This window comes from Aphelocoma coerulescens, chromosome 31 (assembly GCF_041296385.1).
Source record: "Aphelocoma coerulescens isolate FSJ_1873_10779 chromosome 31, UR_Acoe_1.0, whole genome shotgun sequence".
Lineage (NCBI taxonomy): Eukaryota > Metazoa > Chordata > Aves > Passeriformes > Corvidae > Aphelocoma > Aphelocoma coerulescens.
The window spans coordinates 1477801-1501153 of record NC_091044.1 but is presented as its reverse complement, the minus strand read 5'-3'; the positions used below and the strand labels follow the sequence as shown (position 1 = coordinate 1501153).

The window sequence follows — 23353 nt, the reverse complement described above, 5'->3', positions numbered from 1 at the left end:
CTCATCCCAATCCAACCAAACCAACCCAACTCATCCCAACCCAACCAATCCAACCAAACCTAACCCAACCCAACTCAACTCATCTCAACCCAACTCAATACAACCCAATCCAACCAAACCAACTCAACCAATCCAACCCATCTCAACCCAACTCAACTCATCCCAACCCAACTCATCCCAACCCAACTCATCCCAACCCAACTCATCCAAACTCATCCCAACCCAACTCATCCCAAACCAACTCATCCAAACTCATCCCAACCCAACTCAGTACAACCCAACCCAACTCAACTCATCCCAACCCAACTCAACCAACCCAATCCTTCCACCCCACCGCAACTCACCCTTCCCCTCCACACCAGGCCCGTACACCTTGATGCCGGCCGTATCCACCGCTGCCGGCGCCGGCTCCACGCGCACGGTGCTGGGGAAGTGCGGCACGGGCTGCCCGCCGTACTCCACGGTGACGGTGTGGACGCCGGCGCTGCGCGGCGTGTAGGCGATGGTGTAAATGCCGTCCCCGTTCTCCTCCACCCTCACCTCCGCCCGCGCCCCGGCTTCCGAAGCGATGCCGATGGTCAGCTCGGCCGTTCCCGCCCGGCTGCAGTCCACCCGGAAGCGGCCCGGCTGCCCGGCCGTGGCCTTCTCCAACCCCGGCCCTTCGCAGGTGACCTTGGAAGGGTCGAACTGGGGCCGGATCGGGGCACGGAAGGGCGAGCCCGGGATGTGGGAGCCGGCGAAGAGGATGTTGATGTTGTAATCGCCGGGCTCCGTGGGCAGGTAGGACACGGAGCAGGTGCCATCGCCATTGTCCTGGCACTCGATTTTGGCCTCGCAGGGCCCCTCCACAGTCAGCCCCAAACCGCCTGTGCCGGCACCTTTGGTGTCGATGGTGAACGGGGCCGGAACCCCCGCCAGGCCCCCCTGGAGACCGGGGCCGAAGGCGCGGACCTGGGGGGATGGGAAAGGGTGGGATGGGTTGAGTTGGGATGGGTTGGGCTGGTTGGGTTGGGTTGGTTGGGTTGAGTTGGGTTGGGTTGAGTTCTGGGTTGAGTTGAGTTGGGTTGGATTGGTTGGGTTGAGTTGGGATGAGTTGAGTTGGGTTGAGTTGGGTTGGGTTGCATTGGGTTGGTTGGGTTGAGCTGAGTTGAGTTGGGTTCAGTTGGGTTGGATTGGTTGAGTTGGGTTGAGTTGGGTTGGGTTGGGCTGGGTTGAGTTGGGTTCAGTTGGGTTGGATTGGTTGAGTTGGGTTCAGTTGGGTTCAGTTGGGTTCAGTTGGGTTGGATTGGTTGAGTTGGGTTCAGTTGGGTTCAGTTGGGTTCAGTTGGGTTGGATTGGTTGAGTTGGGTTGAGTTGGGATAACTTTGGTTGTTTGGGTTGGGTTCAGTTGAGTTGGATTGGGATTGGTTGGGTTCAGTTGAGTCCCAAGACCCCCACCCCAAATTCTCCTCCACAAACCCCCCCAAACCCCCCCAAACCCCCTGCGCTGACCTTGGAGGGGTCTGTGGGTGGCACGACCTCGACGGGGAAGGGGCTGCCGGGCACGGGGACGCCGTCGTAGGTGACCTCGACGCTGTGGGGGCCCTCGTCGCGCGGCACGAAGCGCACGGCGCTGCTCTCGGGGGCGGGGCCCGGCTCCACCGTGCACGGGACCCCCTTGCGAGACGGCCCCAAAATCCGAGCGCCCACCTTGCCCTGGCCCCCCGCGCCCTTGGCCTTCACCGTAAACTCCTGCGCCTTGCCCACCTCCAGCTCTGCGGGGGGAAAGGGCGTCAGGGGGCACGGAAATGGGGAGGGGGCACGGAAATGGGGAGGGGGATGGAAATGGGGAGGGGGCACGGAAATGGGGAGGGGGCACAGGAATGGGGAGGGGGAACGGAAATGGGGAGGGGAATGGAAATGGGGAGGGGGATGGAAATGGGGAGGGGGCACGGAAATGGGGAGGGCACGGAAATGGGGAGGGGGCACGGAAATGGGGAGGGCATGGAAATGGGGAGGGGCACGGAAATGGGGAGGGGGCACGGAAATGGGGAGGGGGGATGGAAATGGGGAGGGGGCACAGAAATGGGGAGGGGATGGAAATGGGGAGGGGGCACGGAAATGGGGAGGGGGCACGGGAATGGGGAGGGGGATGGAAATGGGGAGGGGGATGGAAATGGGGAGGGGGCACGGAAATGGGGAGGGGGCACGGAAATGGGGAGGGGGCACGGAAATGGAGAGGGCATGGAAATGGGGAGGGGCACGGAAATGGGGAGGGGGCACGGAAATGGGGAGGGGGGATGGAAATGGGGAGGGGGCACAGAAATGGGGAGTGGGCACAGAAATGGGGAGGGGGGATGGAAATGGGGAGGGGGCACGGAAATGGGGAGGGGGCACAGAAATGGGGAGGGGGCACGGGAATGGGGAGGGGATGGAAATGGGGAGGGGGCACGGAAATGGGGAGGGGCACGGAAATGGGGAGGGGGCACGGGAATGGGGAGGGGGATGGAAATGGGGAGGGGGCACGGAAATGGGGAGGGGGCACGGAAATGGGGAGGGCATGGAAATGGGGAGGGGGCATGGAAATGGGGAGGGGGCACGGGAATGGGGAGGGGGCACGGAAATGGGGAGGGGGATGGAAATGGGGAGGGGGCACGGGAATGGGGAGGGGGCACGGAAAGGGGGAGTGGGCACGGAAATGGGGAGGGGGGATGGAAATGGGGAGGGGGCACGGAAATGGGGAGGGGGGACCCAAAACCGGGGGTGGGGGATGAATCCCAAACCCGGGGAACCCCCAAAACCCCCCCCGGTGTGCCCACCCCCCTCCTTCCATGTCCCCAAATCCCCCCAGAATCCCCCCAAAACCCAGAGACCCCTCCCCCACCCCACCCCCCCAAATCCTGGGGCCGCCCCTCCCCCCTTACTCTGGTCCAGGCCGGAGATTTTGATCTTGCCCAGGTCCAGCCCGGGGCTGACCCCGACGCTGAAGGGGCTCTTGGGGATGGGGTCGCCCCCGTAGGTCACCGACACCCCCAAATTACCCTGGGGGGGCACGGGGGGGGGGGGGGTCAGGGGGGGCCCAGGGCTTCGGGGACCCCCCCTCACACACCTTCCCCCCCCAGAGCTGGTCCAGGAGGGGGTCAGGGGCTGCTTTTGGGGGTCTCAGGGAGCGGTTTTGGGGTATCAGGGGCTGATTTGGGGGGTTTTGGGGTACAGTGGGCGGTTTTGGGGTATCAGGGGGTGTTTTTGGGGTGGTTTTGGGGTATCAGAGAGTGGTTTTGGGGTGGTTTTGGGGTGCAGAGAGGGGTTTTGGGGTATCACGGGGTGTTTTTGGGGAGTTTTGGGGTGCAGAGAGCGGTTTTGGGGTGGTTTTGCTGTTTTGGCGGCTGATTTGGGGTGGTTTTGGGGTGCAGAGGGCAGTTTTGAGGTGTTTTTAGAGTACCAGGGGGTGGTTTTGGGGGGGTTTTGGGGTGCAGAAGGTGGTTTTGGGGTGGTTTTGGGGAGTTTTGGGGTGCAGAGGGCAGTTTTGGGGTGGTTTTGGGGTATCAGGGGGTGGTTTTGGGGAGTTTTGGGGTGCAGAGGGCAGTTTCGGGGTGGTTTTGGGGTACCGGGGGTGGTTTTTGGGGGGTTTTGGGGTGCAGAGGGTGGGTTTTTCATGGTTTTGGGGTGCAGAGGGCGGTTTTGGGGTGGTTTTGGGATATCACGGGGTGTTTTTGGGGGTTTTTCGGGGTGCAGAGTCAGTTTTTGGGGTGTATTTGGGATTTCAGGGGGTGGTCTTTGGGGTTTTTCAGGGCGCAGAGTCCATTTTTGGGGGGTATTTGGAATTTCGGGGGGTGGATCTGGGGGTTTTTCGGGGTGCAGAGTCCGTTTTTGGGGTGTTTTTGGGATTTCAGGGGGTGGTTTTGGGCGTTTTTGGGGTGCAGCGTCAGTTTTTGGGGTGTATTTGGGGTATCAGGGGGTGGTCTTTGGGGTTTTTTGGGGTGCAGAGTCCATTTTTGGGGTGTTTTGGGGGTATCGGGGGCGTTTTCAGGGTGCAGAGTCCATTTTTGGGGTGTATTTGAGATTTCGGGGGGTGGTTCTGGGGGTTTTTTGGGGTGCAGAGTCCATTTTTGGGGTGTATTTGGGATTTTGGGGGGTGGTTCTGGGGGTTTTTCGGGGTGCAGAGGCCGTTTTTGGGGGTTATTTCGGGTTTCGGGGTGCCCCACCTGCTGCAGCGGGGTGTAGGTGACGGTGTGGGTGCCGTCGTGGTTGTCGGTCACCTGCAGGTCCCGCACGGCCTCGCCCTTGCCCGGCCCGGTCACCTGCACGTCCAGGGCGGCCCGGCCGGCCCCCTTGGTGGTCACCGTGAAATGGGTGGGCTTGCCCAGCTCCACACCTGCGGGACACCCCAAAATCCTGGTCAGACCCCCCCCCTCCCAAAAAAAAAACCCAAATCCTGACAGAACCCCCCCAAAAAAAACCCCAAATCCTGACAGAACCCCCCCCCAAAAAAACCCCAAATCTCAAAAGAACCCCCCCAAAAAACACCCAAATCCTGACAGAATCCCTCCCAAAAAAACCCCAAATCCTGACAGAATCCCTCCCAAAAAACCCCAAATCCTGACAGAACCCCCCCCCCAAAAAAACCCCAAATCTCAAAAGAACCCCCCCCAAAAAAACCCCAAATCCTGACAGAACTCCTCCCAAAAAAACCCCAAATCCCAAAAGAACCCCCCCAAAAACCCCTGAAACCCCTCCCAGCCCCCCCCAGGACCCCCCAAACTCCCTCCTCAATCACCCACGACCCCCCAGCCCCCCCCCGAGCCCCCCAAAGCCCCCAGACCCACCGGAGCGGCTCAGGCCGGGCCCCTCGGCCTTGACCTTGCTGGCGTCGTGGGCAGGGTCCACCTTGACCCGGATGGGGCTGCTGGGGGTGGCCTGGGGGGGGACAGAGGGGTCAGAGACCCCCCCTGAGACCCCCCTGAGACACCCGAGACCCCCCCAGAGACACCCGAGACCCCCCTGAGACCCCCTTGAGACCCCCCTGAGACACCCGAGACCCCTGAGACCCCTGAGAGCCCCCAGAGACCCCCTGAGACCACCTTGACCCAGATGGGGCTGCTGGGGGTGGCCTGGGGGGGACAGAGGGGTCAGAGACCCCCCCTGAGACCCCCCTGAGACACCCCCGAGACGCCCTGAGACCCCCTGAGAGCCCCCCAGAGACACCCGAGACCTCCCTGAGACCCCCCTGAGACCCCCCTGAGACCCCCTGAGACCCCTGAGAGACCCCTGAGACCACCTTGACCCAGACGGGGCTGCTGGGGGTGGCCTGGGGGGGACAGTGGGGTCAGAGACCCCCCAGATACCCCCCTGAGACACCCGAGACCCCCCCAGAGACACCCGAGACCCCCCTGAGACCCCCTGAGACCCCCTGAGACCACCTTGACCCAGATGGGGCTGCTGGGGGTGGCCTGGGGGGGGACAGCAGGGTCAGACCCCCCCAGAGACCCCCCCAAACCCCCTGAGCCCCCAGACCCCCCTCAAAGCCCCCCAAACTCCCCCCCGAGCCCCCAGCCCCACCTGGCTGGTGAACAGCACCAGGACGGTGGGGAACCCCCTGACCCCAAACCCCCCAACTCCCCCCAAATCCCCTGAACCCCCCTGAGCCCCCAGACCCCTCCCAGCCCCCCCGAGCCCCCAGCCCCACCTGGCCAGCAAACAGCACCATGATGGCATGGAACCCCCTGACCCCAGACCCCCCCATTCCCCCCAAACCCCTCAAATCCCCCCGGCCCCCCCTGAGCCCCCAGACCCCTCCCGATCCCCCCCGAGCCCCCAGCCCCACCTGGCCGGCAAACAGCACCACGATGGGGTGGAACCCCCTGACCCCAAACCCCCTGAACCCCCTGAACCCCCTGAACCCCCCAGCCTCCCCCAAAGCCCCCAGCCCCTCTCTGGCCCCCCCAGCCCCCCCCCGAGCCCCCAGCCCCACCTGACCAGCAAACAGCACCACGATGGGGTGGAACCCCCTGATCCCAAACCCCCCAAACCCCCCTGAGTCCCTGGCCCCCCCAGCCCCCCCAAGCCCCCAGCCCCACCTGGCCGGCGAACAGCACCACGATGGGGTGGAACCCCCTGACCCCAAACCCCCCAATTCCCCCCAAACCCCCTGAACCCCCTGAACCCCCCAGCCTCCCCCAAAGCCCCCAGCCCCCCCCCGAGCCCCCAGCCCCACCTGGCTGGTGAACAGCACCATGATGGGATGGAACCCCCTGACCCCAAACCCCCCAAACCCCCTGAACCCCCTGAACCCCCCTGAGCCCCCAGACCCCTCCCGACCCCCCCGAAGCCCCCAGCCCCACCTGGCCGGCGAACAGCACCACGATGGTGTGGAACCCCCTGACCCCAAACCCCCCAATTCCCCCCAAACCCCCTGAACCCCCCAGCCTCCCCCTGAGCCCCCAGCCCCCCCCCAAGCCCCCAGCCCCACCTGGCTGGTGAACAGCACCATGATGGGATGGAACCCCCTGACCCCAAACCCCCCAAACCCCCTGAACCCCCTGAACCCCCCTGAGCCCCCAGACCCCTCCCGACCCCCCCGAAGCCCCCAGCCCCACCTGGCCGGCGAACAGCACCACGATGGTGTGGAACCCCCTGACCCCAAACCCCCCAATTCCCCCCAAACCCCCTGAACCCCCCAGCCTCCCCCTGAGCCCCCAGCCCCCCCCCAAGCCCCCAGCCCCACCTGGCCGGCGAACAGCACCACGATGGGATGGAACCCCCTGACCCCAAACCCCCCAATTCCCCCCAAACCCCCTGAACCCCCTGAACCCCCCAGCCCCCCCCCAAGCCCCCAGCCCCACCTGGCCAGCGAACAGCACCACGATGGGATGGAACCCCCTGACCCCAAACCCCCCAATTCCCCCCAAACCCCCTGAACCCCCTGAACCCCCCAGCCTCCCCCAAAGCCCCCAGCCCCCCCCCGAGCCCCCAGCCCCACCTGGCCGGCGAACAGCACCATGATGGTGTGCAGCCCCGCGCCCCGCGGCGTGTACTTGACCGTGAAGGTGTCGTTGTCGTTGCGGATGATGTCGAAGTCCAGGTCGGCCTCGGCCGGGCCCACCACGCCCGGCGCGCACTTGATGCCGATGCTGACGTCACCTGGGGGGCATCGAGGGGGGGTCAGGGACACCCTCCCCCCCCCCCCCCCCCCCCAAAACCCAGGGGGGACCCCCGAGACCCGGAACTGCCCCCCCCAGAACCCGCGGGAAGCGCTGGGATCCCAACTGACCCGACCCCCCCCAAAAAAAAAACCCCCAAATCTCTCCCCCCACACCCCCTGCGTGGAACTGCCGGTGCTGATGGCAGCTGGGGGGGGGGTCAGGGACCCCCGAAACCCCCACCCCACCCCAAACCTGGGGGTGGCCCCCAAATTCCTCACCTCCCCTCAAACCCACCCCAAATTCCCTCCCAGAGCCTCCAAATCCCGCCCAAATCCCCCCAAACCCACCCCAAGCCTCCCCAACTACCCCCCCCCCCCAAAAAAACTCCTGGAGATCCCCAAACCCACCCCGATTCTCCTCAAAACCCTCCCCAAATTTCCCCTAAGCCCCCCCAAAGCTCCTGGAAACTCTGAACCTTCCCAAAACCTCCCCAAACCTGACAAAAACCCCAAATCCACTCTAAATCTACCCCAAATCCCCCCAAAGCCCCTGGAAACACCCAAACCCAGCCCCACAACCCCCCAAACCCATTCCAAACCCCCCCAAAGCTCCCCCAAACCCATTCCAAACCCCCCAAATCCCCCCAAGATCCCCCAAACCCATTCCAAACCCCCCCAAATCCCCCCAAATGCCCCCTAAGCTCCCCCAAACCAATTCCAAACCTCCCCAATGCCCCCTAAGCTCCCCCAAATCCATTCCAAACCTCCCCAAATCCCCCCAAATCTCCCCAAAGTCCCCGAAATCCACCCCAAACCCCCCTCCACACCCCCCCAACCCCATTCCAGATCCCCCCAAATCCCCCCTAAGCGCCCCCAAACCCATTCCAAACCTCCCCAAACCCCCCAAATGCCCCCTAAACTCCCCCAAATCCATTCCAAAGCTCCCCAAATCCCCCCAAGATCCCCCAAACCCATTCCAAAGCTCCCCAAATGCCCCCTAAGCTCCCCCAAACCCATTCCAAACCCCCCCAAATCCCCCCCAAACCCCCCCCAGAGCCCCCCAAAGCCCACCCTGGCCGGCCTCGCTGCAGTCCACGGTGAAGAACGTCGGCTCCAGGGCCTTGAGCCCGGACTTGGCCACGCCCGGCCCGAAAACCTTCACCTTGTGGGGGTGGCTGCCGGCCCCCACCCCCACCTGCGGGGCCAGAGGGGTCAGGGGGGCCCCAAAACCCGGGAGACACCCCCAGAGCCCAATCCAGGACCCCCAGGAACCCCCAAAACCCCCCAAAACCGTGTTCGGGACCCCCTCAAAAACCACATTTGGGAACCCAAAACCAGGTCTGGGACCCTTCCAAGGAAGCCAGGACCCCCCTGGGACACCCCAAAACCAGGTTTGGGACCCCCAGACCCAAATATGGGACCCCCACGTAGCTACGACCCCCCCCAAAACTGGGGCTGGGACCCCCCCCAAGGAAACCAGGATCACCCAACCCCGAAATTTGGGCCCCCCCCCACTCCAAAAGGGGTTTTTGGGATATTTAACCCTCCCCAGGACCCCCAAACTCCCATTTTTGGGGCACCCCTCACCCAGAAGGGGCTCTGGGGGATGTTGAGCCCTCTCAGGACCCCCAAAATCTCAATTTTGGGACTTCCCATCACCCAAAAAGAGCTTTTTGGGATATTTAACCCCTCCCAAAACATCTCAAATCCCAATTTTAGGATTCTCCAGGCACCCAGAAACCCCCAAAATCCCCATTTTTGGGCCTCTCCACCCATCCAAAAAGGGGTTTTTGGGATATTTAACCCCCCCAATCCCATTTTTGGGGCCTCCCTCACCCGAAAGAGCTTTTTGGGATATTTAACTCCCCCAAGAACCCCCAAAATCCCAATTTTGGGACTCCTCATCACCCAAAAAGAGCTTTCTGGGATATTCAAACCCCTCCAGGACCCCCAAAATCCCAATTTTTAGGCCTCTCCACCCACCCAAAAAGGGTTTTTTGGGATATTTAACCCTCCCCAATCCCATTTTTGGGGCCCCCCTCACCCGGAAGGGGCTCTGGGGGATGTTGACCCCCCCCCAGGACACCATGGCCGTGTGCTTGAGGGGTTTTTTTTGGGGTGTAGGAGCAGCTGAAGGTGCCGTTCCCGTTGTCCTTCACCGCCACGTCCACGGGGGTCCCCTCGGCGTCCTGGGCCCAAAAAAGGGGGGTCAGGAACCCCAAAACCCCCCCAAATTCAGCCCCATGCCGGTGATGGCCCCAAATCCCCTCCCCCCTCCAAAATCTGATGGGGAACCAGCCCCAAAACCACCTCGGGAATGTTCCGAGCGCCCCCAAAAATCAGCAGAGAGCCCCAAAACCCCCCCCAGATCTCTCTCAAATCCCCCCAAATCGCCCCCAAAATCCCCCCAGACCCTTCAAATCTCCCCTAAAGCCCCCAAATCCCCCCAAAATCCCCCTCAAACCCTCCAAATACCCTCCAAAATCCCTCTTAACCCCCCCAAATCCCTCTCAAACCTCACAAATCTCCCCTAAATCCTCCAAAATCCCCCCAAACTCCCCAAATCCCCCCAAAATCCCTCTCAAACCTCCCAAAATCCCCTTCAAACCCCCCTAAAATCCCCTCAAATCCCTCCCAAATCGCCCAAACCCCTCCTAAACCCCCCAAAATCCCCTTCAAACCCCCTCAAATCCCTCCCAAATTTCGCAAAATCCTCCCCAAACCCCCCAAACCCCTCCCAAACTCCCCAAAATCCCCTTCAATTCCCCCAAACCCCCTCAAATCCTCCCCAAACCCTCTCAAATGCCCTCAAAATCCCCTTCAAACCCCCCAAATCCCTCCCAAACCCTCCAAAATCCCCCCCAATCCCCCAAAATCCCCTTCAAACCCCCAAAATCCCCCCCAAACCCCTCGAATCCCCCCCAAACCCCCTCAAATCCCTCCCAAATCCTCCCAAACCCTCCCTTGAATCCCCCCAAGCCCCCTCAAATCGCCCCCAAACCCCCACAAATCTCCCCCAAATCCCCTTCAAAGCCCCCAAACCCCCCCAAACCCCCTCAAATCCTCCCAAACCCTCTCGAATCCCCCCCAAATCCCCTCAAATCCCCCCAAATCCCTCCCAAACCCCCTCAAATCCCCCCAAATCCCCTCCAAATCCCCCCAAATCTCCCCCAAATCCTCCCCAAACCCCCTCAAATCCCCCCAAATCCCCTTCAAAGTCCTCAACCCCCCTCAAATCCCCTCAAAGCCCCCCCCAACCCCCCTCAAATCCCCTCAAATCCCTCCCAAACCCCCCCAAATCTCCCCAAATCCCCTCCAAATCCCCCCCAAACCCCCTCAAATCTCCCCCAAATCCCCCCAAACCCCCTCAAATCCCCCCAAATCCCTCCCAAACCCCCTCAAATCCCCCCAAATCCCTCTCAAATCCCCCCAAACCCCCTCAAATCCCCTCAAATCCCCCCCAAATCCCCCCCAAACCCCCTCAAATCCCCTCAAATCCCCCCAAATCCCCCCAAATCTCCCCCAAATCCTCCCCAAACCCCCTCCAAATCCCCCCAAATCCCCTCAAATCTCCCCCAAATCCCACCCAAACCCCCTCAAATCTCCCCCAAATCCCCCCCAAACCCCCTCAAACCCCCCCAAATCCCTCTCAAATCCCCCCTAACCCCCCCAAATCCCCCCCAAGCCCCCCAAATCCCCCCAGCCCCACCTGCATGTGCACGCGGAGCTTCCCCTTCCCGCCCTGCTTGGCGTCCACGCTGAACTCGCTGGGTTTGTTCAGCACCACCCCCGAGGGCTCCAGCCCCGGGCCCTGCGCCCTCACCTGGGAATGGGGGATTGGGGGGTTTGGGGGGGATTCGGGAATTGGGGGGGATTGGGGAACTGGGGGGGATTGGGGGGGATTGGGGGGATTCGGGAATTGGGGGGGATTCGGGGGATTCGGGAATTGGGGGGGATTGGGGGGATTCGGGAATTGGGGGGGATTGGGGGGATTGGGGGGATTGGGGGGATTGGGGAATTGGGGGGGATTGGGGGGATTGGGGGGATTGGGGGGATTGGGGAATTGGGGGGGATTGGGGGCATTCGGGAATTGGGGGGCATTAGGGGGGACTCGGGAATTGGGGGGATTCGGGAATTGGGGGGGATTCGGGAATTGGGGGGGATTGGGGGGAATTCGGGGGGATTTGGGAATTGGGGGGGATTCAGGGGATTCGGGAATTGGGGGGGATTCAGGGGATTCGGGGGGATTGGGGGATTTTGGGGGTGTTTGGGGTGGATTTTGGGGGTGATTTTGGGGTGGATTTTGGGGTGAACCTCAAGAAGTGGCACCTTCTCCAGGAAGCTGTCGGGGGCCGGGGGCCGGATCTGCGCCATGAAGGGGCTGCCCCAGGGGGGGTTTTGGGGGGGATTTTGGGGGCTTTTGGGGAGGATTTTGGGGTGGATTTTGGGGGGGATTTTGGGGTGAACCCCAAGAAGTGGCACCTTCTCCGGGAAGCTGTCGGGGGCCGGGGGCCGGATCTGTGCCATGAAGGGGCTGCCCCAGGGGGGTTTTGGGGGGGATTTTGGGGGGGATTTTGGGGGGGATTTTGGGGTGAACGCCAGGAACTGGCACCTTCTCCGGGAAGCTGTCGGGGGCCGGGGGCCGGATCTGTGCCATGAAGGGGCTGCCCCAGGGGGGGTTTTGGGGGGGATTTTGGGGGTGTTTGGGGTGGATTTTGGGGGTGATTTTGGGGGTTTTGGGGTGGGTTTTGGGGTGGATTTTGGGGTGGATTTTGGGGCTGTTTGGGCGGGATTTAGGGGGTGTTTGGGGTGGATTTTGGGGGTGATTTTGGGGGTGATTTTGGGGTGAACCCCAGGAACTGGCACCTTCTCCGGGAAGCTGTCGGGGGCCGGGGGCCGGATCTGTGCCATGAAGGGGCTGCCGCGGATGTCGGCGCCGTCGCAGAGCACGTGCACGGCGTAGAGCCCCGGCTCCTGCGGCCAGTACCGGACACGGCCCGAGCCGTCCCCGCCGTCCTCGCACTCCAAACGCGCCTGAGAGGGGCCCTCCACCGAGAACCCTGCGGAGAGGGACCCCGAAATCAGCACGGGAACCCCAAAAATCAGCACGGGAACCCGAAATCAGCACGGGAACCCCGAAAATCAGCACGGGAACCCCAAAAATCAGCATGGGAACCCCAAAATCCACCGAGAACCCTGCGGAGAGGGACCCCAAAATCAGCACGGGAACCCCGAAATCAGCACGGGAACCCCAAAAATCAGCATGGGAACCCCAAAATCAGCACGGGAACCCCGAAAATCAGCACGGGAATCCCAAAATCAGCACGGGAACCCCGAAATCAGCACAGGAACCCCGAAATCAGCACGGGAACCCCGAAATCAGCACGGGAACCCTGCGGAGAGGGACCCCGAAATCAGCACGGGAACCCCGAATTCAGCATGGGAACCCCAAAAATCAGCACGGGAACCCCAAAATCAGCACGGGAACCCCGAAAATCAGCACGGGAACCCCGAAATCAGCACGGGAACCCTGCGGAGAGGGACCCCGAAATCAGCACGGGAACCCCAAAAATCAGCACGGGAACCCGAAATCAGCACAGGAATCCCAAAATCAGCACGGGAACCCCGAAATCAGCACGGGAACCCCGAAATCAGCACGGGAACCCCAAAAATCAGCATGGGAACCCGAAATCAGCACAGGAACCCCAAAAATCAGCACGGGAACCCCGAAATCAGCACGGGAACCCCAAAAATCAGCACGGGAACCCCAAAATCAGCACGGGAACCCCGAAAATCAGCACGGGAACCCCGAAATCAGCACGGGAACCCCGACATCAGCACGGAAACCCAAAATCAGCACGGGAACCCCGAATTCAGCACGGGAACCCGAAATCCACCGAGAACCCTGCGGAGAGGGACCCCGAAATTCAGAGTGGAAACCTCAAAAATCAGAGTGGGAACCCCGAAATTCAGCACGGGAACCCTGCGGAGAGGGACCCCGAAAATCAGCACAGGAACCCCAAAAATCAGCACAGGAACCCCAAAAATCAGCATGGGAACCCGAAATCAGCACAGGAATCCCAAAATCCACCGAGAACCCTGCGGAGAGGGACCCGGAAATCAGCACGGGAACCCCGAAATCAGCACGGAAACCCAAAAATCAGCACAGGAACCCCGAAAATCAGCACGGGAACCCCGAAATCAGCACGGGAACCCTGCGGAGAGGGACCCCGAAATCAGCACGGGAACCCCGAATTCAGCATGGGAACCCCAAAAATCAGCACGGGAACCCCAAAAATCAGCACGGGAACCCCGAATTCAGCACAGGAACCCAAAATCCACCGAGAACCCTGCGGAGAGGGACCCCGAAATCAGCACGGGAACCCCAAAAATCAGCACGGGAACCCCAAAATCCACCGAGAACCCTGCGGAGAGGGACCCCGAAATTCAGAGTGGAAACCCCAAAAATCAGAGTGGGAACCCCGAAATTCAGCATGGGAACCCTGCGGAGAGGGACCCCGAAAATCAGCGTGGGAACCCCAAAAATCAGCACGGGAACCTTGCGGAGATGGACCTTGAAAATCAGCACAGGAACCCCAAAATTCAGCACGGGAACCCCGAAAATCAGCACGGGAACCCCAAAAATCAGCACGGGAACCCCGAAATTCACGGAGAATCCCAGGAATGACAGCGGGATTGGCCCAGGAATCCCGAAATTCAGTCTGGGAACCCCAAAATCAGTGACAGGAATCCCAAAACTCGCACAGAAACCCCAAAATCCACGGAGAATCCTGGGGAAAAGCACAGGATCAGGCACGAGAACCCCAAAATTCAGTGTGGGAACCCCGAAAACCAGCACGGGAATCCCGAAATTCAGTGTGGGAACCCCAAAATCCACTGAGAATCCTGGGGAAAAGCACGGGATGAGGCATGGGAACCCCAAAAATCAGTGTGGGAACCCCAAAATCCACTATGGGAATCCCGAAATCCAACATGGGAAGCCTGAAATCCACCCAAAAAACGCTGGGAAAAACCCCGGGATTGGTCAGGGAACCCCAAAATGCAGCAGGGGAACCCCAAAATCAGCGATGGGAAACCTCAAAGACCCCAAAGAATCCGCGGGGAATCCTGGGGATAACGGGGATACCGGGAACCCCAAAAATCGGGGATGGGAAGCCCAAAATTGAGGAGGGGAACCCCAAAATCAGGCATGGAAACCCCAAATCCCCCCCAAAACCCCCCAAAAACCCCCCAAAACCCCAAACCGAGGGTCCCCGAGTCATCCTTGATGGCCTCAACCCCTGCAGGCCCCCCCCAAACCTCCCCAAATCTCCCCCAAAATCCCCCAAACCTCCCCAAATCCCCCAAAATCCCCCCAAAACCCCCCAAAATCCCACAACCCCCCCCAAAATCCCCCCAAACATCCCCAAAACCCCAAATTCACCCCCCAACCCCCCCTCACCGAGGGTCCCCACGTCGTCCCCGATGGCCTCGACCCCTCCAGGCCCCCCAAATCCCCCCCAAAAAGCCCCAAAATCCCAAATCCTCCCCCAAAATCCCCCCATTAAACCTCCCCAAATCCCCCCAAACCTCCCCAAATCCCCCCCAAAATCCCCCAAAACCTCCCCAAATCCCCCCAAAACCCCCCAAATCCCCCCCAAATCCCCCCCCCCCCCCACCGAGGGTCCCCACGTCGTCCCCGATGGCCTCGACCCCTCCAGGCCCCCCAAAAAGCCCCAAAATCCCAAATCCTCCCCCAAAATCCCCCCATTAAACCTCCCCAAATGCCCCCCAAACCTCCCCAAATCCCCCCCAAATCCCCCAAAACATCCCCAAATCCTCCCCAAACCTCCCCAAATCCCCCCAAAATCCCCCAAAACCTCCCCAAATCCTCCCCAAATCTCCCCCAAAATCCCCCAAATCCCCCCCAAATCCCCCCCCCCTCACCGAGGGTCCCCACGTCGTCCCCGATGGCCTCGACCATGAAATCCGCGGCTTTCCCGGCCACCCCCCCCTCCAGGCCGGGCCCCCAGGCCCGAACCCGGGGGGTGCCACCCTCGGGGGCCACCGTCACCTCGAACGGGCTGGGGGGACACGGGGGGGTCAGGGACACCCCAAAAACCACCCCAAAAACCCCCAAAATGACCCCAAAAACCCCAAACGGGCACCAATGGGCACCCAGTGCCACCCAGTCCCTCCCAGTCCCTCCCAGTGCCCAAACCCAGAGGGTGTCACCTCGAACGGGCTGGGGGGACACGGGGAGGTCAGGGACACCCCAAAAACCGCCCCAAAACCCCCAAAATGACCCTAAAAACCCCAAACGGGCACCAATGGGCACCCAGTGCCATCCAGTCCCTCCCAGTCCATCCCAGTGCCCGAACCCGGGGGGTGCCACCCTCGGGGGCCACCGTCACCTCGAACGGGCTGGGGGGACACGGGGGGGTCAGGGGCACCCCAAAAACCGCCCCAAAACCGCCCCAAAAACCCCAAACGGGCACCAATGGGCACCCAGTGCCACCCAGTCCCTCCCAGTCCATCCCAGTCCATCGCAGTGCCCGAACCCGGGGGGTGCCACCCTCGGGGGCCACCGTCACCTCGAACGGGCTGGGGGGACACGGGGGGGTCAGGGACACCCCAAAAACCACCCCAAAAACCCCCAAAATGACCCTAAAAACCCCAAACGGGCACCAATGGGCACCCAGTGCCACCCAGTCCCTCCCAGTCTATCCCAGTGCCCAAACCCAGGGGGTGTCACCTCGAACGGGCTGGGGGGACACGGGGAGGTCAGGGACACCCCAAAAACCGCCCCAAAACCCCCAAAATGACCCTAAAAACCCCAAACGGGCACCAATGGGCACCCAGTGCCATCCAGTCCCTCCCAGTCCCTCCCAGTCCATCCCAGTGCCCGAACCCGGGGGGTGCCACCCTCGGGGGCCACCGTCACCTCGAACGGGCTGGGGGGACACGGGGGGGTCAGGGGCACCCCAAAAACCGCCCCAAAACCCCCCAAAATGACCCCAAAAACCTCAAAACCGACCCCAAAACCCCAAAAATGGGCACCAATGGGCACCCAGTCCCTCCCAGTCCCTCCCAGTCCCTCCCAGTGCCCAAACCCGGGAGGTGCCACCTCAAATGGGCTGGGAGGGACACCCCAAAAACTGCCCCAAAAACCCCAAATGGGCACCAATGGGCACCCAGTCCCTCCCAGTGCCCCCCAGTGCCCCCCAGTGCCCTCCCAGTGCCCTCCCACTCCCTCTCAGTTCCCTCCCAGTGCCCTCCCAGTGCCCCCCAGTCCCTCCCAGTCCCTCCCCAGTGCCCTCCCAGTCCCTCTCAGTCCTTCCCAGTTCCCCCCAGTTCCCCCCAGTCCCTCCCAGTGCCCCCCAGTTCCCCCAGTCCCTCCCCAGTCCCTCCCAGTGCCCTCCCAGTCCCCCCCAGTCCCCTCCCAGTCCCTCCCCAGTCCCCTTCCAGTTCCCTCCCAGTGCCCCCCAGTCCCTCCCAGTCCCCTCCCAGTCCCTCTCAGTCCTTCCCAGTGCCCCCCAGTCCCTCCCAGTGCCCCCCAGTCCCTCCCAGTCCCTCCCAGTCCCCTCCCAGTTCCCTCCCAGTGCCCCCCAGTCCCTCCCAGTGCTCCCAGTACCTGCGGGGCACATGCTGCCCGCCCCAGGTCACGGCCACCGAGTAATTCCCGGGCACGGTGGGGAAATACTCGAGGCCGAAGGAGCCGTCGCCCAAATCCTTCTGCTTGACGGGCTCGGGGCCCTCTGGGGAGGGGCGGGAAAAGGGGGATCACCCCGGGAACCCCAAAACCACCGGGATCACCCCAAAAACCACCGGGATCACCCCCAAAAACACCGGGATCACCCCAAAAACCACCGGGATCATCCCCCCAAAAACACCGGGATCACCCCAAAAACCACCGGGATCACCCCCCCAAAAACACCGGGATCACCCCCCAAAACCACCGGGATCACCCCAAAAACCACCGGGATCACCCCCCCAAAAACACCGGGATCACCCCCCGGGAACCCCAAAACCACCGGGATCACCCCGGGATCATCCCCAAAACCACCGGGATCATCCCCCCAAAAACACCGGGATCACCCCCCAAAAACACCGGGATCATCCCCCGGGAACCCCAAAAACCACCGGGATCACCCCAGGAACCCCAAAAACACCGGGATCACCCCAAAAACCACCGGGATCACCCCAAAACCACCGGGATCACCCCAAAAACACCGGGATCACCCCCCAAAAACACCGGGATCATCCTGGGAACCCCCAAAAAAAGGGGATCCTAAAAAAAAAACCCAACCCCCCCCCCCCCAAAAAAAACCCCTCCCAAGAATGGGCCCATCCCCCAAATCCTTCTGCTCCAGAGCCTGGGGATCCCCCAAATCCCCCCCAAAGATCTCCAGCCCCCTCCCCAAAACCCGAGGACCCCTCCCCAAATTCAGGGACCCCTCCCCAAATTCGGAGACCCCCCCAGGGACCCTCCCAAAACCCCACGGGAGGAGCAGAGAGCTGTCCCCAAACCCCCTCAAATCCCCCCAAACCCCCTCAAATCCCCCCAAAACCCCCCCAAACCAACCCAAAACCCCCTCCAGTGCCTTCCCCAAAACCCGAGGACCCCTCCCCAAATTCTGGGACCCCTCCCCAAATTGGTGGCCCCCCCCCGGCGCTCACTGGGTCCCTTGGGAGAGAACAGGGGCTCTTCCCAAACCCCCTCAAACCCCCCCAAAACCCCTCAAAACCCCCCAAACCACCCCAAAACCGCCTCCAGCCCCCTCCCCAAAACCCGAGGACCCCTCCCCAAATTCAGGGACCTCTTCCCAAATTCAGGGACCTCTCCCCAAATTCGGAGACCCCCCCAGGGACCCTCCCAAAACCCCACGGGAGGAGCAGAGAGCTGTCCCCAAACCCCCTCAAATCCCCCCAAACCCCCTCAAAACCACCCCAAAACCAACCCAAACCCCCTCCAGCCCCCTCCCCAAAACCCGAGGACCCCTCCCCAAAACCCGAGGACCCCTCCCCAAATTGGTGGCCCCCCCCCCCCGGCGCTCACTGGGTCCCTCGGGAGAGAACAGGGGCTCTCCCCAAACCCCCTCAAACCCCCCCAAAACCCCTCAAAACCACCCCAAAACTCCCCAAAACCGCCTCCAGCCCCCTCCCCAAAACCCGAGGACCCCTCCCCAAATTCTGGGACCCCTCCCCAAATTGGTGGCCCCCCCCCCCGGCGCTCACTGGGTCCCTCGGGAGAGAACAGGGGCTCTCCCCAAACCCCCTCAAACCCCCCCAAAACCACCCCAAAACCCCCCAAAACTCCCTCCAGCCCCCTCCCCAAAACCCGAGGACCCCTCCCCAAAACCCGAGGACCCCTCCCCAAATTGGTGGCCCCCCCCCGGCGCTCACTGGGTCCCTTGACGGTGACTTTGAGGTCGCCGCTGCCGCCGCCCTTGGTGTGCACCTTGAAGTCGGCGCTCTCGTTGACCCGGAGCCCCTTGGGCTGCAGCCCCCGGCCCTCGGCCCGGCACGCGCTGGGGGTGCAGGCTGGGGGAGGGGCGGGGGGGCGGTCAGGGAGGGGGGGTCCGGCACCCCAAAAACCCCCCCGGTGTTCGGGGATCCCGAAAAAACCCCAAAAATCCACCCCCAAAACAAAGCAGGCGAGGAGAGGGAGAGGGAGGTGGTGAGAAAAGGGGTTTGGGGAGGGGGGGTTTGGGGAGGGGGCGTCGTCATTGAGGGGGGGGAGGGGGGGTCTGGCACCCCCCAAAAAACCTCACACCCCCCCCCCCCCGGTGTTCGGGGATCCCGAAAAACCCCCAAAAATCCGCCCCTACAAAACAAAGCAGGTGAGGAGAGGGAGGGGGAGGTGGTGAGAAAAGGGGGAGGGGGAGGGGGGGTTTGGGGAGGGGGCGTCATCACTGAGGGGGGGGAGGGGGGGTCTGGCACCCCCCAAAAAACCTCACACCCCCCCCCCCCAGTGTTCGGGGATCCCAAAAAATCCCCGGGAAATGCCAAAAAATCCCAGGAATCCCAAAAAAAAAAGGAGGGGGGAAGGGAGGGGGTGGAGAAGGAAAAGGGGGGGAGGGGGTTGGGAGGGGGGGTTTGGGGAGGGGGCACCCAAAAATCCCCCCCCCTCCGTGTCCAGGGGACCCCAAAAATCACGGGGATTTTGGGAGGTTTGGGGGGGGGTCGGAAAGGTCCGGGGGTCCCCGATGGTGACGGGGGGGGGGGGGGGCTGAGGGGGATTTTAGGGGGATTTTGGGGGATTTCGGGCGATTTGGGGGGGGTTTTGGTGGGATTTTGGCGGTATTCTGGCGGGATTTTGGGGGATTTGGAGGGATTTTTAGGGGGACTTTAGGGGAATTTTCGCATTATTTTTGCGGGATTTTCAGGGGATTTTGGGGGATTTTGGGGCGATTTTGGGGGATTTTGGGGTGATTTTGGGGTGATGTTTGCAGGATTTTCGGGGGATTTTGGGGTGATTTTGGGGTGATGTTTGCGGGATTTTCGGGGGATTTTGGGGCGATTTTGGGGAGATGTTTGCGGGATTTTCGGGGGATTTGGGGGGGGTCAGGAGAGACCAAAAGGTTTTGGGGACCCCCCCCAGCCCCTCCAGCCCCCCCCGGCCTCCCCCTCGCCCCCCCCCCTCACCGTCAGTGGGGTCCCCACGAGGCCCCGGGCGGCGCTTCCGGGACAGAGGGGACAGAGAGGGAAGGACAGACGGACAGGAGGGGACAGGGAGGGACAGAGAGGGAAGGACAGACGGACACAGGGACAGAGAGGGGACAGAGGCACAGGGAGGGACAGAGAGGGAAGGACAGACAGACAGCGGGACAGAGAAGGACGGGGAGGGAAGGACAGACAGACAGGAGGGGACAGGGAGGGACAGAGGGAAGGACAGACGGACACAGGGACAGACAGAGGGAACAGGGAGGGGTCAGAGAGACAGAGGGACAGACGGACAGGAAGGGACAGAGGGGACAGGGAAGGACAGACGGACAGGAGGGGACAGGGAGGGGACAGAGAGAGACAGAGCAAAGTCACGGGGAGGGGTCTCGAGACCCCCCCCCAAAAGCAGCGACAGCCCCGGACCCCCCCCCAAAAACCGGGCCCGGGAAAGCAGAGAGAGACCCCCGAAATGGGGGGGGGGAGGGGAGCAGAGACCCCCGAAATGGGGGGGGGAGGAAGGACAGAGAGACCCCCGGATTGGAGGGGGCTGAGGGACAGAGACCCCCCCCTCAGAGTGGGGAGGGGGGGGTAAAAGCACAGAGACCCCAAATTTGGGTGGGGGGGTGGGGGGCAGGCACAGAGACCCCCGGGGGGAGCAGAAAGACCCCAAATTGGGGGGGCTGAAGGACAGAGACACCCGGGGGGGGAGGGGGGGAGAGAGACCCCAAATTGAGGGGGGGGATCAGAGGAGAGACCCCAAATTGGGGGGGGGAGATCAGAGGAGAGAGACCCCAAATTTGGGGGGGGAGATCAGAGGAGAGAGACCCCAAATTTGGGGGAATCAGAGGAGAGAGACCCCAAATTGGGGGGGAGGATCAGAGGAGAGACCCCAAATTGAGGGGGGGGATCAGAGAAGAGAGACCCCAAATTTGGGGGGGGATCAGAGAAGAGAGACTCCAAATTTTGGGGGAATCAGAGGAGAGAGAGCCCCCAAATTTTGGGGTGTGGGCGCCCCCAATCCCCCTCCCCTCTCCCCCCGGGGCTGATTTGGGGGGGGGTCTCACCCTGGCCCACGGTGACGCTGAAGGGGCTGCGGGGGATGGGGACCCCCCCGAAGGTGACGTGCACCAGGTGCAGCCCCTCGCTCTGGGGTTTGTAGGAGCAGCGGAAGCCCCCAGACCCCCGATCCTCCAGCACCGCCTCGGGGGTCCCGCGGCGCCCGCTGGGGTCCACGATGGAGACCCCCACCTCACCCGGGCCGGCTCCTGGGGGGGGGAAACAGACCCCTCCTCAAATTCATACAGAGAGACCCCAAAAATCCCCCCCAGAGAGACCAAAACCCCCCAGAGAGACCCCAAAAATCCCCCCCAGAGACACCAAAACTCCCCCAGAGAGACCCCAAAAATCCCCCCCAGAGACACCAAAACTCCCCCAGAGAGACCCCAAAAATCCCCCCCAGAGACACCAAAACTCCCCCAGAGAGACCCCAAAACCCCCCCAGAGACCCCCACCTCACCCGGGCCGGCTCCTGGGGGGGGAAACGGGGGGGGGATGGAGACCCCTCCTCAAATTCATACAGAGAGACCCCAAAAATCCCCCCCAGAGACACCAAAACCCCCCAGAGAGACCCCAAAGCCCCCCAGACCCCCCAAAGCCCCCCTAAACCTTCTCCAAACCCCCAATGCTCCAACTCCCCCCAGCCCCCCCCTGGACCCCCCCTCCTCCAGGACCCACCAGGACCCCCTAAACCCCCCAGGATCCCCCAAATCCCCCAAGTTCCAACTCCCCTGGAGCCCCCAACCCCACTAAACCCCCCCAGGACCTCCCAAAACCCCCCCAGAGTCCCCAAACCTCCAATGCTCCAACTCCCCCCAGCCCCCTGAAGCCCCCCAGGACCCCCGTGAAGCTCCCCAGGACCCCCTCAGAACCCCCCAGGACTCCCCTGAAGCCCCCCAGGACTCCCCCCAGACCCTCCAGGACCCCCCTGACACCCCCAGCACCCCCTGAAGCCCCCCCAAGGACCCCCCTGAAGCCTCCCAGGACCCCCTGAAGCCTCCCAGGACACCCCAGGACCCCCCAGAACCCCACAGGACCCCCCAAGGATCCCCCAGCACCCCCCAGGATCCCCCCAGCACCCCCGCAGGACCCCCCAGGACCCCCCCAGGACCTCCCTGAAGCCCCCCAGGACCCTCAGCACCCTCCCAGAACCCCCCCCGGACCCCCCTGAAGCCCCCCAGGACCCCTCAGCACCCTCCCAGGATCCCCCCAGCACCCCCGCAGGACCCCCAGAACGCCCTCAGCACCCCCGCAGGACCCCCAGGACCCCCCAGAACCCCCCCCAGCACCCCCGCAGCACCCCCGCAGGACCCCCAGCAGCCCCCCAGCACTCCCCAGGACCCCCAGGAACCCCCCAGGACCCCCCAGGACCCCCCCAGGACCCCCCCCGCACCCACCCGCGGTGCAGATGTCGAAGTGGGTGCTCTTGTTGGCCACGTTGCCCAGGGGCTCGATGCCCGGGCCCGAGGCCGTCACTCGCCCGGCGTCGCCGGCCGCTCGCCCCACCTGCACCTCGAAGGGGCTCTTGGCGATGTGCTGGCCCGCGAACAGCACCGTCACCTGCGGGGGGACCCCAAAAAATGGGGAGGGGTCACCGGGAGGGACCCCCCGAAAAAACCCCCAGGAGGAGAGGAGGGAGAAACGGCAGAAACTGCCCCAAAATACCCCAAAAATGCCCCAAGAACGCCCCGAAAATGGGTCAAGAGCCCTTCAGAATGGATCGGGATGCACCTAAAATGTCTTGGGAACCCCAAAAAATGAATCGGGACTCCCAAATTTGGGGGAGGGAACCCCGAAATAATCCGCAGGAGGAGATGGAAGGGGGGAAAAGAGCCCCAAAAACACCCCAAAAGGCCCCAAAACCACCCCCAAAACGTCCCAAAAACGCCTTGGGAACCCCCAAAGTGTCTTGGAAAGCCCCCAAAACCGCCTTGGGAACCCCAAAAAATGCATCGGGACCCCCAGATTTGGGGGGGGTTCAGCAGGAGGGACCCCCCCAAAAAACCCCGACAACGGAGAGGGCTCAGGGGAGTAACAGCCGAGTTGGAAGGGGGGAAACTGCCCCAAAAATGCCGCAAAACGCCCCAAAAACACCTTGGGAACCCCCAAAATGCATCGGGGCCCCCCAAAAATGTCTCGGGAGCCTCCAAAAATGCTCCAGGAGCCCCCAAAACGCCTTGGAAAGCCCCAAAAAATTCCTTGGGACCTGCCCAAAACTGAACTGAGAACCCCAAAATTAATCAGGAGCCCCCAAAATCCACCCGGACCCCCCCAAATTCATTGGGATCCCCCGAAAAATTAATCAGGAGCTCCCAAAATTCATCTGGACCCCCCCAAAATCCATCAGGAACCTCCCTTCCCCCCCAAAAAATCACTTGGGAGCCCCCAAAAAGACCTCAGGACCTCCTAAATTTCCAAAAATTCTCCCTAAAATTGCCCCAAATCAATCAGGACCCCCCCAAAATGAAGCGGGCCCCCCCCAAAATGAAGCGGGCCCCCCCCAAAATCCAT

The 23353-nt window shown here is 62.4% G+C and overlaps 1 protein-coding gene across 1 annotated transcript in view; it reads right to left on the bottom strand.

The window, feature by feature from the left end:
• The window catches only part of LOC138100312 (filamin-A-like), a 69249-nt gene that overhangs the window by 37247 nt on the left and 8649 nt on the right, over positions 1-23353 (bottom strand). The window contains 16 exon segments of the mRNA XM_068998124.1: positions 345-951; positions 1492-1754; positions 2904-3021; positions 4185-4354; positions 4806-4896; positions 6959-7119; positions 8192-8315; positions 9165-9233; positions 9235-9309; positions 10830-10943; positions 11987-12180; positions 15068-15204; positions 16755-16878; positions 18527-18664; positions 20851-21051; positions 22240-22402. Of these exon segments, the coding sequence (XP_068854225.1) occupies positions 345-951; positions 1492-1754; positions 2904-3021; positions 4185-4354; positions 4806-4896; positions 6959-7119; positions 8192-8315; positions 9165-9233; positions 9235-9309; positions 10830-10943; positions 11987-12180; positions 15068-15204; positions 16755-16878; positions 18527-18664; positions 20851-21051; positions 22240-22402 (2749 nt within the window).